Below are 15,479 nucleotides of genomic sequence, written 5' to 3'. Positions count from 1 at the left end.
GCGCCCAGACGTAGGGTAGACGTAAAAGAGGGGGGGGGGGGGCGGAATTAAGATGTAACTGTAATAATCTGCTATCCTATTAATCAACTTGCTTATAATTTTAAACTGTACCACTCTCACTGACTTTAACACAAGTCGCAGGCTCTTGGCACTGCTTGGGACTGCGTGTGAAGCGGCGATAGATTTCGCCTACCCGGAGATAGTAACTAGGCTATGCTGTGTGTAACGGAGCACGCTGAGTGGGCTCGAGAAGAGTCGGAGATTTATGATGATATTTTACTTCTATGTACTTAGGCAGCTTCTCACAGTTGTTTGGTTACAGAGCTATGTAAACAGGGAAGGGAAGGGAGGGGATGTTACCATCTGCCATGCTGTTTCATTGCTTCCAAGGCAAGCAGCTGGAAAGGAGATTCTAGTCCAGTCTCATTCGTCTCTCTCCAGAAAGGCATTTTAATAAAGCAGCACCAGAGTTTTCTGTTTTTAAACACGCTTCAAGCTTTGTGCAGTCCTGATGAGAGGAGCGGCAGGGAAAGGAAGGATTCTCGTTTTACTGTCTCTGAATTGGCTCAGACAGAGCTCCACAATGCCAGAAACACGTGAGCGCAGGAGACTCAGATCTGAACACAGAAAATAGCCGTCTCAAGACAGCATGTTAGAGGAGCAGCAGGAACGGCTTAGCAATGCCAGATTTTGATGTGTTTTAGAGCTCTTATGGTAGTATACTTCTACATTATTTTATTTTCAAAAAAATAAGTTAGCTAGGATTAAAAAAAAAAAAAAAAGCCAAGTTCTTATTAACCAGCCAAATCTTAGTCTTGCTTGAGAAGAGTCAGAACAGAGTTATGGGGGAGGGAAATGAATCCCTCCCCGCTTACAGAAGGGAACCATAACATCACAAGGGTAACTAAGCCAGCCAAAGCTCTGCTTCTTGACCCGGACGGACCAACCTACCAGAGTTCAACTGCAGAAGCACAGAAGGAAAGAAAAAAAAATGCAGAAGTAAATCAAGAGCAAGCACATATTTGATAACTCCCATAACTACTCCTGGAAACGTAATGGAACCCACTGACATACTGAATAAAATGAAGTTTATTCATGTCCCACAAAAAAAAACAAACCCAAAGCCAAAAATCCCAAAACCTAGACAACCAATTCATTTACACTTAAATTCATAATGTTAGAAGACATGCAAAGTTACACTAGTGGACACTGGCCATAATTTGTATTCCATTCATATCAACAACACTGGTAATTCACCAATAAAGTTTAAGTGCGTCTAAGTCCCTTTATTTCTAGCTTTTAAGACAGTCTGCACATGGACTGTTGTGCACGTCCTATGAAGCTTTAAGTGTCATTTACTGAAGTCTGGAAGCTGAAAATTATCGGTAATGGATGCCATTAGACCTTTAAGAGTATACATTTAAAATACATTTAGAACATTATTTGGTATAATAAGGTCCAGAAAACATTCACTTTAACAGACATTTGTAAGATTTGGAGGTTTTCAAGGTATAAAACTATTCCTCAAGCTACTAAATGCATCAAGAAAAAAACTCAGCATAAAATCTTCACTCTTCAAAAGAGGAAATAAGAAGCCCATCTGAAATATAACACAGAATTGTTAAGAGCTTGTTTTCAAGCACTGTTGTTTGGCTGATCTGTCTTTGCATGAAGAAAAATGAAGTGGTCAGTACTACTCCAACTGTCTAACTGCTGCCAGCTGTATACAAGAAAAGAATGATTTCACAGGGAGGTCATGCTCTCAGTATCAAGGAAGCAGCTGAAAGGGATCCCTTTGAGGGCTTTTCTTCCCAGTTGATTTATGTAAATTTCATAGCTCCTAAAAATTATATTGAAAACAGTGTCAAGAGAAACAACATAAAATACTTCCTAGCTTTTCTATCCTGAAACCAGGCCCTAGCAAATCTCAGCATCTGTATACTTACACAGCTGTATTCATTTATTTAAATTTCCATTCACAAAGTTATAGCCACTGTTTGAACTGCAAACCCATACATGCTCATCTGCTAACTCATCTGTTCTCAATTTGCTAAAAATCAATTTCGTGCTCTTCTTGTGTTTAACACAAATGGCATAAATCAATTTATTTGTAAAACTTTCATAAGCTATTAATTCACACTTTTTAAGAGCCTAAACTTTGCCTTGCAATTAGAGGTCAACCTTCAGATAACCATCCAGAAGAACCCCCTAACAATAAGAGCCTCTGGGGGCTTTTTGCTTTTATAATTACTTTTCCTAGGATGATACAGTTACACTTCACTTTTTAGACACTTACAACTAGATCACCACATTGGATGCTAAACTGGTTTGTTAAAGACTACAATTTAAAGAACAAATTCAATGTCATCATCTTCATATTCTCCTTTAAGTCCATGGAAAGAGCCCCACAGCTCTGTTCAGAAGGAAGTGGTTGTCTACAGATAAATAAAATTGGAGTTGTCAGTCATAAGCCACACTTAATATTTGTAACACTTCAGTAAGAGGAACTATAAAGCATCACCGAGTAACACATCCTTGAATCAGAGAACTCTCGTTACCAACACCTTGCTTGACAAGCCAGACTTCTGTTCTGAGCCAAATGACAATATGAAGACATATCAATGCCTGTCAATTTAGCAAGAGTGTTGGCAGATTTTAACCACTGCTTATCCAGGAAAAGGACTGCTTCTTCCTATCCAGTATGGTGTTTCAGTGCTGGTTTGGAATAATTCCTCACACCCGCTGCTCTGGGACCATGGCTCAAACTGCTCCAATAGGGATGCTACCCACAGCAAGTTCATAACCACTGCAAATTTATTTAAACAGCCCAAATAACTCAAACATATCAAAAAAGATTAATGCTGCTTCTCTTTGCTCTCTTCTCCAGTAGAGAACAGCTATCAGATGTATACCAAGCAAGTAAGAAATTACTGCTGGGTACCTCACTGCTTGGGGAGATTCATATTACCTTCCAAAGAGTAGGTATCTGATACACTCCTCAGTTTTCAAAGGTATAGAAACTCCTAAAGTCTTGCGATGGCAATCTTCAGGCACACATTTGTACTAAAGTAGGGGACCTTTGCCAGATGTCAGAGATGATTAGAGATGCCAGATCCCAGTCACCCAAAGCAGTAGGATATTCGGGTGCAGAATTTATTTTCCCTCCCCACAAATCCCAGAGAAACGCATAGTCTTTAAGTTCTTGTCACCTGGACAGTGTTGGCAGGAAAGAAGCACTCATCAGTCCCAGCCAGCTACCCAAAGCTCAAACAAGGGGTTAAACTACTGTAGTGTTTTGCACATAATTTTTCATTAAAATACCTTACAGTGCTTCAAAACCTTTTCCCAAACTCAACAGTCCAGCCCTGAGGGAAAAGTACTGGCAAAGCTTTCTGAACCACTTTAGAGCCTATATGAAACTGGAAATAGCAGCTTTTTACAGCTCATGACAGACTGGAATTATTACTTTGGTTACTGCAGACTGTCAGCTTTAAAGAAAGCTTTTTCTTCTCTGCATTTTTCCTCAATACTTTCTGCATTATATTTTTATTACTTTGAAGAAGGATAAATTGTTAGACGAAAGTTTAATTATGCCATTGCATAATTAAAATTGCACCCAAATGTTGCACCCTCCTGCCTTTGCCGAATACATCTTTCCATTCCCATTATCATATCACACAGAGAAATAGCCTCCTGAAAATCACGGGCAGTTCCTTCTCTCAGAAGTGAATCTCACATGATAAATCTTTGAGACAATAACTTTGCTTTTTCTGGCAGAGGGGAAACATATTGCAGAAACGGGTGAAAAAAAGTTGCTAAAAATATTACTCCTGAGCAGTGGCAATTATTCCAAAAATGTATTTGAGACATGTGCTTTTTCTGCAGAAGAAAATCTGTACTAACCTCTGAATTGAAAGGACCGTATCTGTGGCCAGCAGCATCTGGTTGCTCAGAGTAGAAAGCATAAACATAAGGTCTGAAAGAAAGAAAGGTCTTGTTCAGGATAGCTTTCCTTCGACAACAGCAAAAAACCCCAGACCTGTTAGGTCAAGTCAAATGAAGTCAACCTTCCAATGAGAGTTGGCTTTATGGAAAAAGAACTGTTGCTCAGTCATATGTTTCCATGGTACGATTAAGCAATTAGTTGTTCTACAGTTTTATTAAATCAAAGAACACATGCAGGGAGGCACATGGGGTACCATCTGAGGACACATGCTCTTTCTAAGTCTTGGAGGAAAGATCACAACAGCAGCTTGCCTGAGCTTTGCAGCCAGCAGCATGTGGGAACTTGTGTACTAAAAAATACTCGTAATTAAAATCTTAACATTTTCCCAGTCCTCAGGGTCCAGTCCGTAACTGCTGTTGCTTCTAAGGTTGTTAATCCATATTAGACTCAGTAGGATAAGAACAATCCAGGTTAATCCACGTAACTAAATGCTTCTTGGTAAGAAATAAATTCATACCATACATCTATTGAGAAGAATCAAAATGCTGATGGTTAAAAGCTGAGATCAAAAAAACAAAATAAAACCTAAACAGAAACTCCAAACAAATCCTTAAATCAGTGATAGCGTGTAACAAACAAGAATTATTTTTGTAATTAAATTTCCCCTCGCTCTTCCAGCTACTTTTAAGGAGAAAACGAACTAACAGTTATCCAACAACAGATGACAATAAGTGAATTACCTTTCATTGTCTGGAAGGGTTAGCCACTGCAGTATTGTTAATATTCTGCGCTCATGGGGGATGACACTGGACCACAAAATGCAAAAATATACCTTGTTATCATAGAATACAAAAGACATCAACAAAGCCTTGCTATGAACTGATTCTAACATGATTAACATCAATCATAATTACATCATTTGTTTTTAGTAAGCTGTATCTTCTGTCTTGCTTGATACTGATTCTTATTTTGCAGACAGAATCACTTCAGATCTCCTGGAGATACATACTCCAAAATAAAGGTGATTAAAAGTTTGTAAGTGAAGTCAGAACTCAAGACAGTAAATCTAACTGTTCTAAATAGGAGTGGATAAAGATCCATTCTGGTAGCTTTAACCCAGATGAACCTTTTTTATGCACAATGGTGCTGCCATTGGATAGCTGGCATGAGTAAAAACCATTAAATTGCTCACACCATTACGGGTTTAAACAACCGTCCTGCTCTGGTAGTCTTGAAGACACTGGAAAAGTTTCCATTGAATTAATAGTAACCAAACTGAGGGTTAGGCTGGTGTAAAGCAGAAGAGAGCCATCTGAAACACCAGGCCATCAGCACGGTGCCTTACACAACTTTGACAGCTTCTCACTCTGCAGAACAGACTCATCCTATTTCACAGTTTGTATCCTGAGACTTCTCGCTTGGCTGCTTATAACCTTATAAACAGATGTCAAAGTTCCAGATATCTCATCTCAGGAAAGCTCTGCAGGTCAGTGACCACACAGTTATTTTAATATAACAGCATAGTGAGTCCAGATTCCACTAGATCAATAGCAGAGTCCCAAGGCAGGAATCAAATACAACTGTCTTGGATTCACCATGCTGAATTGAATTCAGCACTCTTCGGAAACATCTGACATAGTAATATAGATGCCAACAGCCATTTTGAAATAAGTTCGCTTTTAGTGCCTTGTAGAATAATAGCGGTCCTCAGTCTCCAACTATACGGAGAACTCTCAGTTGTAAAACAACTATGAAAAAGAGAATTTATGCTAAAATTTACAAACAAGTCAATATCATAAAGCAGAATAATATTCTTGGATATTTCTCAGGTTTGAAATTTTTATTAATTGTGCAATATTTAAAAAGATATTATTTCAATTAAGTCATTTGTGACTAAAATGTTTTTAACACTTCTGGTTTCCCAACAGCTTGCCTGAAAATTCTCCCAAAAAAACATTCTGTATCCCAAATTAAATAATAAAGTTTTAAGGCATATATATTTCATTCATACATAAAGGGGCTGACTCAATCCCTTACTATTGCCATTCACAAGACATATCTTTGGTTACCTTCCATAACTTTTTATATCCCCAAACATGCAATGACCAAAAACATTTATGGTGACTACGTAGTTGTAGAGCTTAGGAATCACATTAATTTCTTTGATTTGTAGAGCACCAGACTGGAGCTCTGTCAGATAACCACCTTGCAAGCCTAAGCCTATCATCAGCTTTGTACTGGTATGTTTTATTATTCCTTCCATATGCTATGATATTTAGAGTAGGAAATAGTATTATTCCTAATGGAATCACAAAAGATAGGCAAACCCCCTTAGTACTTCAATCTTGACAGTTTGCCCATTTTCTTTGCTCCTGCAATCCTGCCACTAAAATGAAATAAGAGATTGATCCACATGAATTCCTCAGAACTCAGAAATTATCAAAATTCATGCATACATCTTAGTTGGGACAAGGAAAATTATTTGGAACCATTAAACAAAAGAATAAGCAGCAAAGATCTTCAAGGCTGCCTTTTAGGAAAGGGAAATTTGATCTCTTACTCAAAGGTCACACTGAATTGTAAAATGAATGAGTCAGGCTTTTCAGTCAATCAGGCTGTTGATGTCAGATGACATAAGAGGACAATAAAAGAGTCTTCCACAAACACTCAGAGGACTAGGAAACAGAGCTAGTAATATTAAGGAAGCAAAACAACACACTGTGAAATGACAGTAAGTAATTTTTTATATTGTCACACATCTTTTCTTCAGACAACTGCTAAAAATCAATGTATGAACTTAAAGAAGCAAACTGTAGCATCAGCTTTAGTTATCAGAAACATTGCACAAATGAAACAAGGGAGAGTTATAGGTATGGTCTCCAAGCTACCGAATGCTTAGAGTAAGGAAAATGACTTCATAAATACTTGCATCAAATTAATTCTGAATTATTAGTTACAAATCTCCAGAAAAGAGAGGGCACTTACACAGACCAGAAGAACGTGCCAGCTTTCACCCCTTGCTTGGCTGCAGTAATCCAAATCTAATGAGGAAAATGTAAGAGGATTAGAATGTGCTCAGATCTTTAATGACCCTCAGAAATCAAAAGAAAATGTTTTCAAGACACATTCTTCTACCCTGAGCCTAGAAGCGAAAACTGCACTTTTCAGTCTGCATCCCTAATTTGAACATGTGGAGTGACAAACCATTGCAAATTCTGTAGCGGTGGATCAGCCACTGTGCTGTAGACTTTCACCCCTCAATCTCTGTGTTGCTTTTAATGCAAAGCATTAAGAGTCACGGCCAGAACTTCTCCAGTATTCCATTTAATTTTCAAAAGCCAGACATTACTCACCTGAGCCTTTTCATGTTCAAGATTTGGAGGATACTCATTTAGGAAAGAACACGGCTTAACACTAATCAGCATCTGCATAAACGCGCCTTTCTGCCCATATTCTACCACCAGTAGCCATCAACAGAAATCGTGTTAGAAAAGAGTACACAAAAAAGGGCACAGACGAGTGAGCAGGGGTATAAAGAAAGCAGGGAGAGACACCCTCCTCCATAGATGTTTAAGAACTTTTTGAGCTCACCCAAAGTGGTGATTGATGGAAATGACAGAAACAATCTCCATGAATTTTTCAAATCCTTTTTTCAATCCTCCAAATTCCATATTTTTCTGGCTACAAATCAGTTTGTCACACACTGCCTGAGTGTGGGGTTTTTTGTTTATTTGATTTAAACCTGCCAGTTTGACTAGGGTTAGGGTACTGTTCTCATGCTCTGAAAACGGCTTATTAATCCTTTCTCTTCCTATTTCTCTACAACATTTGTGATTTTGCCCTCTATTTATTCCTTTTTGAGCAAGAGTAGCATTGGTTTGTTTGATCTTTCGCTAATGAAAGGCATACCATACTCCTGGTTATCCTCATTACCCTTCTCTCTCTCTCCCCCCCTTCACTCTCTTTCTTTTCTACTCTATGAATATCTATATAACGCAGGGGGATGAGAATGACCAAACATCAGAAAGGTCCACAGTCAAAGAAAGCAGACAATATGAGTTTGTAACCCTACAGAACTAAATTTGCCTTTCAAGGAACTATCCAACTTATTTCAAAACTTATTTCAAAAGTGGTAATGGCTTAAAGGCCAACATTATGTATACAACTAGGTTATTTCTTCCCATTATTTATGAATACTGCAATTTATCCATTTCACGAGTAGTTAAACCAAAACATAGTTCTCTCAATAATTGTAAAATCTGTGTTTTACTTTAAATCAACTTTTTGAAAATGCATTCAAGGCCCCTCTACCTTGCTCAAACAGGCACTTATAAACTCTCATTATTCAAGTGTCATGCCTGAATTACTCATGCATCAGCCTTAATTGAAATAAATTTGGCACAGTCTGATAATCAGATCATTTGCACACTGAGGCTATAGCTAATAGCAATTAAATTTAGACATTGTTATATTATTTATTGGAAAGTTGGTCATCTTTGCGTCTCCAGTGCCCTGGACATGCCCTTTAACTTATCTCTCATCTTCTACTCTTCCAAATTTTACTGGACTCAATCCATTTAAATTAAAATCACTGTTGTAAAAGATCATTAGTTTTCATTGTATTCTAACTTTTTGATAATGTATCCTCTTTTCCAGGGAAGAATACACCCATGGTATAGAAATGGTGGCTTACCAAATAAATGCAGCAAGAGCAGGTGCGGAATGGCCACAGATTTGCAGCCCACCCTTTTCTGTTTTCAGATGCTTCTCCTCAAAAGTCTGATTTCAGGGTTGGTTCATATTAATCCATGCTCAAACTGCCACCAAATGAGGAGCCCCCCAAGCATCTCCCCCAGCCTCTGCAGCCCCAGCCTTCCACCAGCACTGGTGTTTGCATAGTGACAACGACCACACGATGATGTGGCTGCAAAATAACTCACCCAAAAAAGAAAAAATGGCTTTGAATTTATATTGGAATTTAGTTTTGAATTATTGAATAACAGGGATATTGTTTTCAAATGCTCGCAGAATACGAGCCCTGACAAGATGGGACAGAAGAACACAGGTGAACAGGAGAGATGACAAAGTGAGCCTACAACCCATTGATCATGTCACTGAACCCATTTGCTGCAGTCAGGTGTTGACTACAATGCAAGGATACATCCACAAGCTCGTTTGCATCATATAAATCAGCAAAGGTATATAACTTCAGCCTGGACCCTGTATCTAAAGCAGGCACTCTCCCATGTTCTTTAGTGGTTCATGGGCTTCCTAGGTGAAAAAGGGCCCACACTTAAAGCAATCACATTTTTCTTTGCATTGCAGATTTATTCCTAGAGCAGAACCACATCATGGCAGAGAAAAGAGATCAAGTACAAATTCAGCATGAGTGTCAGCTCCACTGCTGTTATGCTCTTTGGTCTTGCTGTAGTTGGAAACCTGTTGTCCCTGCAGAGCTGCAGCAGATTTACTTTTCTTTGAAAGCATTTGTGTTCCAGCAAAGATTAAATAATTCTGCAGATATCTTTGGGAAGGTACCAACAAACTAAGTCCAGGGAATTCAGTATTTGGATTTTACCATCTGTTAACTCTAATTTGACTTTCTAGTGCTTTTGCCTGCACAGGTCTAAGTGGTCCAGCCTTCCTGGTTTGCCAAATCAGACCAGCCAAATTCCACTCTCGGCAGCTGAAGCTGTGCTGATCCTGACTGTTAGCACTGCACATCACCTGTGATTTCAGGCCATGACCCTGTTTATTTTAGGCAACGATTTTAAACATGTGCCAAAAGAAACCCTCCCTTCTGGCCAAGCAAGTAAAACAGTAGTCATCTTGACAGCTGAATAATTAGGCCCCAGGTACATTGCCAAGGTACCCAGCATGCCTGCAAGAAGGTGATAGCTATTTTTCATTCCTGTCAAGCATAGAGTGTGCCTTGAGTGCCACGTGAAAAGAGCATGAACACCTTTCTGAACCAGGAGTAATGCAAGTAAGTGGAGATCACTCCCAGCTGCACACTCCCAAGAGAGCAGCAAGGGGACAGCAGTCCAAAGGCACCCAGACTGGCTTCAGTCAGGGAAAAACTGCACCCTCCCTGCTCCCAAGTGTCTCCTGTTGGGAATGTGGCCTTTTACATCGGCATTAACTGTTTGGATGAGGATGTGTGTCTGCTGCACTTGAAATAAGCTCATCAACTAAGACAATGATCTGTTGAAGTCAAAGACCAGCAAATCAAAAGGCCCGTACCTGACCACAGCATCTGAGAAGTGAGCCTGAATGACTCCATCCTGATTCCGCCAGGCAGAGCCTAGTTCAACTCAAGGTTACAACAAAATACTACTGGCCCTCCCCCCTCTTTTTTTTTTTTTTTGGGGGGGGGGGAGGGGGAACCTTTGGTTTATTTAAAACCAAGATAAGAATATTCAACACTATTCAAGATCATACCCAAATCTTCTACTCACAACAACATATTTGCAGAGATGTCTTCAAGCATACAGAGAAGCAGCAGTCATCTAGATGGAAGAATTTCTATCTGCATTAAACAAGCTTTAAATCAAATTTCCAGTGTGTTTTAGAGTTGTGACAGTTATTGCTGATGAATCTAGTGGTAGCAATCTCTACCAGAAGTGCCCTTGGTGAGCCAGACCCTTTACTGGCTAGGCAAAACTAGACAACAGACCAGAGCAGCTGATAGGAGCACGTAAGTTCCCTTACTACCCTTAGTTATAGGATAACCACTCCAGCAGAAGAGCACGGCAAACTGTTACAGCCTAATCACCAGTGAACATCTCTCACTGTCTTTAAATTAAATTCATTGTCTTTCAAGGCAGACTACAAGTCATGCCTCTTGCAGGCTAACATGAGTCTACACTGTCAGTCAATGTAGGACTAAAAAAAAAAAATCAGCTGATGCCCTCTTAACCTTGTCTATCCAAAACAACTGAAATTAAGAAGGGAATAAGGGTTACTGTTCCATTTCCTCTCTGTTGGTTAGTTACAGTCCTAAAGTTAATTAATCCTAGATGTTCCAGTACTGAGCATGTAAATGCAATGTATTATATACACTCCATGGCTGCTCACATCTGTTCAGGTCACTTATCATAAATTTTGCTGTGTTAGGTATGGCAAGGTCAGTACCATTTGTGAGCTTATGTAATTTATTTGCCATATGTAAATATGTTGGTTTTAACTGTTAATATGTTGGAATTTTATAGTCAGCTGTTTAACTATGTCAGATGTGCACCCCTGGTTTGTATATGGGACAAGCCTTATTGTATTGCAAGCAATATAAAGGCCATATTTCTGAATTAATTTGCTTAAGCAGAGAGGAGGGGTATAAATATTAAAAAAAATTATTTTTAATAAATTAAAAATAAATTAAAAAAATCAAAGATTAACCAGTCTGTCTTCATATCATGCCACAGGAATTAGAGAATATCTAACTTTTCCAGTGCAGAAAGACCTGTTAAATTATGGACCTATAGATTCAACCCTAGTACACTGGCAAATGTCCCAAGAAATAATACTAGCATTATTTTCTAGATGTATATGAAACATACCCTGTAAATTGAATTACTGTAATTTTTATATGTTGTGTTGAATGACTACAATTCTTCTCCTTTATTTATGGATAGACAGGTGGCAAAGTCATATGGAGCTTGGACATCCCAAGTTCTCCCTTTTCCTGACTGCTAGACACATATGTGCACAGATACTACATACAGAGTTATTCAAGATACCTGTTGAATTGTCTTTAAAAACCTGCACAGAAAGTGGGGCACCTTCCTACTTTTAGTCTGCCATAAATAAATAAGAGCCCATAACTTTGCGAAGGCTGCCCCATATTTTTTGCACTACGAAAGGACGGGCTGCAGCACATCGCAGGTCAGGGCTGGTCGGGGGGATGTCTCTGAAGTCCATCCCTTGGGCCGAGCTGCGCAGACGTGCTCCCACTCGCCAACCAGGGAAGGAGATTCGCGTCAGGAGCAGAGGAAGCACATAGAGCCGCTGCAGAGAGTTGGTAATGCATGAACGGGAAATCCCTTCCACGTCCAGGCAAAGGTGGCAAAGGGGAAATCACAGCATTTCCCAGGTAAAGAAATAGTACCACACTGGTGCAAGCATGCAGAATTAATACCAGGGTGGTGTCAAACGTTACACTCCTGCAAATTTGCAATTTGTCCTGCCAACAAGGTAAAACGTGGAATAGCCCCTTCTTTAACTCTTTAACAGGACAAAAATGTTCTCACAGCCTTGACAACTAAGCATTTCCTTCTTGCCCAGACAGGAGTTTTTGGTACAAGAAGCTTATTAAAAAATTAGGCAGACTCAAAAAACCCTGTTGCTTGTTCATGGCTCAAGCTAGACAAAAATAAAATACTTTTAGAAAGACAATTATAGACATGCCTCCTTCTGCTTCCCCTGCCAATCAAAGTGATTGCAAAATGTGTCCAGGACAAAAAGGCAGATGACAGCTTTCTGCAGAGCCTGGGCTCCTCAGATGTAACTACCCTGCCAATGCTCACTCAGGCTGACTAGGCAAGAAAATGAAAATAAGTTGTTCTTTCTGTAATTGTTAGATTGTCAAAACCAACAAAACTCCAATAAACAGGAGAGCAAAATCCCAAAGACTAATATAAAATGTGAAATTTAGATAAAAATCAGGAATATCCAGTTAAGATGTGTAGTGATGATGCCTAGTGTCTACAGGCATACCTTGCAGACTGGAAAGACAGCCTCACGACATGCTGTCACTTGTCTAGGCACATCATGGCCCTTTTTAAGGATTATCTCAGCATCTCAAGCTGGGCCCTTTTTGAGGGTTGTACTCCCTTTAAAAGGTTAATAGTGAAAATAAAGCTTCATACAAGGTTCCCTAAACAATCTTCAATACTTTTATAATTAAGCTATTTCTGAAGAGAGAGGCAGCTTTGGAGTCAAACTCAGATCCAAGCTGGGTTACCTTGTGAAGGAGCCTCTCTGGCCCCATTAACCACAGAGCAGCAGTTTTAGACCTGTCATCTTCTGGCCTTGGGGACGCCAGTGGATTATTTCTAAGGATCATAAAGATCATTAAAAAAAAAAAAAGTGATGTACTGTCTCTAGTGTAAGCTTAAACTTAAGCTCACTACATCAAATCAAGACAGGGAAAACCACTACTTAACAGAAGCCAAAGGCAGCTGGGGCCTAATTCAGCGCTAAAAGTTACTTGGGATGTAAAGAGAGTCATGAAAAATGAGCAGTAAACTTAGTATCCCCCTTGGGAGCTTGGGCCCTGATGGTCACCGTTTCTGTGAGATGCTGTAGCAATACCAGGAGTGGTTTTGCGGCTGTTTCTTATCAAACACTTTTGTTTTGAAAACAAGGTGGTTTTAAGCTTATGTAATAAATCAAGGTTGTATATTAAATCAGAAGACAGGGTTTCAGGAAGGCCCACAACCAGCTAGAGCACCTCAAAACACTTCCAAGCTACCTTCTTCCTGCTTCTCCTTTTCCTAATGCTCTTAAAATTAATTTCTCATAATTCCTGGTGTAGAAACATTTAGCTACTCATCTGCCAAATCCCACTGATGTCCAGGGTAATCTGGCTGTTTCCCAGCAAGATGCTGAGTATTAGAATAAGTAATTAAAAAAAAAAAAAAAGAAAGAAAGAAAGAAAAAACACCACCACCCCCATTTAAACAAAGCCATACACAATAGGCCAGTTTCCAGGAGCAAGAAAGTATTTCAGAAATTATTAACATTAAATTACATTCTCTTCTAGGCAGTTTTAGCCACAATACGAGACTGGGGGTCCAAGACGCTTTTTCTGCCTCCTCAGCAGAAACATAATTCCCAGTTCTGTGAAAACCAAGTACTGCTCTGAAGTTGTTTGAGTACTCCAGTTTAAGACCCAAGACCTAAGAACCGGGTGAATATGTTATATGACAGACAAGATTTCTGTGACACGCAGACCACATTTCCCTTCTGCCTCCCTTAATTCTACTGTCTTGTCTTTGAATACCAAGCTATTTCTGGCAGTCTGTGTCAATGAGATATTCAGATATTATAAAAAGGAGTTAGAAAGGGACTGTATCTAATCCATATATAGGTGGAGATAATTTTTTCTCTTATCAAAGTCTGCAATTCTCTTATCAAATATGTAATTCTTCAATGTGCAGAGAGTATCATTTATATTGTATTTCTGCAAGAGATCTACCACATCGTTACCCAGCCACTATGGCCACTTTATCAGGTTTCCCAAACTTACGAGTTTCCCTCATATTAAGTGTGTGGGGATTAAATTATAGCCCTTCCTCTATGCATTTGTTTCCAGTTCTCCAAAGACTTTTCCAGTTTCTTACATTATTTGTGTATTTTTCCTTTTCAACACTTCTTCAGATCAGATGGTTTATTTTATCGTCCTTACTTGTGTATGCAAAACTCCCCCCTGTCCTCCGAGGATTTCATCCAGCGTATGGTCATCCACTGTTGTGTAACTTTCTTGAACTCCTCTCAGCTGACATTTCTCATGGTCCTTGTTTACAATCCAGAAAAACTTTTATTCTCTGGAGCAGCATAGGTGTTTCTAACGGATGCGTGTCAGAATTACCAATATTCTCCACTCAACACAACAGGTGATGAAGTATTTATGGACTTCTATTGTACTTTTAAAATATCATAGTTTGAAAATAGATACATTTGTGCAGTCCCCAATGGTTAGTTCCCCACTAACTCCTACCTAATTGTGATTAAGGTAAGATGCACAATTAAAGTGGCAATGCATAATTAAATTACAGCTGCGTAACAAGTTGTCACACAGCAGTTGAGCCACAATATTGTCTCTGAGCTCGATGCCTGACTGCAGCAGGCACGGTTTGTTAGCTGCGTGGCTCTGGCTGTAGCTGAGTTGGAGGAAGAGGTTACCTGCTGCTGCCCTTACACTGCTCCTAGTTTTGATCCTGCTGCTTCGCTCACATCTAGGATAATAACTAGGCACATTCCTCACCCTCTCCTCTCCAAACAACCCATGCTAAAAGCTAAGCCAGGTCATAGCTGGGTGAGGGAGGGACTACACTCACTGTTATGTTGACAAATTTTACAAGAGCGCAAATACCTCATTCTGGCTCAGCTCTAGCCAGACACATCTGCCTGTCACACATCTTGCCTGCAGCTCCAAATTGTCTTGTCTCACATTTGTTGCAGACTAAAACCACACACAGACAAATAATGCACACACTTGCTAAGCCTAAAACTATCTGAATAACTTCCTTTAGTGTTTTGGGACGTTTCTGTCTTAAGAGATTTGGGGGATGACACTGATCACTTCAGCAAACAGCAATGACAGATTATGGTGTTCCCAAACCCCTTCTGACTTCCCCACCTCTATCGCCTCACGAACACTTTGTGGGGTTAACTGGTCAGGGAGCTTTTAAACTACGGTTCCCTAAGCAACCAGTGCAATGAAATGTGCATGTACCTTGGCTGCTTACAAGTAAAACTTATTAGTTTAATTTAAACCCATTTTTATTGGCAAAGCAAGCCACCACAGCGTGCA

General features: G+C 39.5%; 1 protein-coding gene across 1 annotated transcript in view; it reads right to left on the bottom strand.

Moving 5' to 3' along the window:
• LOC104616608 (ectonucleotide pyrophosphatase/phosphodiesterase family member 2-like) overlaps positions 1-15,479 on the bottom strand; it is a gene marked incomplete at its 3' end in the record, with an annotated part of 37,201 nt that overhangs the window by 6,249 nt on the left and 15,473 nt on the right. Inside the window, exons 9-11 of the mRNA XM_010281666.1 lie at positions 6,932-6,987; positions 4,687-4,752; positions 3,904-3,976 (exon numbers count right to left, since the gene is read on the bottom strand). Of these exons, the coding sequence (XP_010279968.1) occupies positions 3,904-3,976; positions 4,687-4,752; positions 6,932-6,987 (195 nt within the window). The remainder of the gene's footprint in view (positions 1-3,903; positions 3,977-4,686; positions 4,753-6,931; positions 6,988-15,479) is intronic.

The sequence above is a fragment of the Phaethon lepturus genome, unplaced genomic scaffold (genome assembly GCF_000687285.1).
Source record: "Phaethon lepturus isolate BGI_N335 unplaced genomic scaffold, ASM68728v1 scaffold38262, whole genome shotgun sequence".
Classification (NCBI taxonomy): Eukaryota; Metazoa; Chordata; class Aves; order Phaethontiformes; family Phaethontidae; genus Phaethon; species Phaethon lepturus.
Note: the sequence above shows the minus strand (reverse complement) of the source record. Positions and strands in the feature narration are given on the sequence as shown.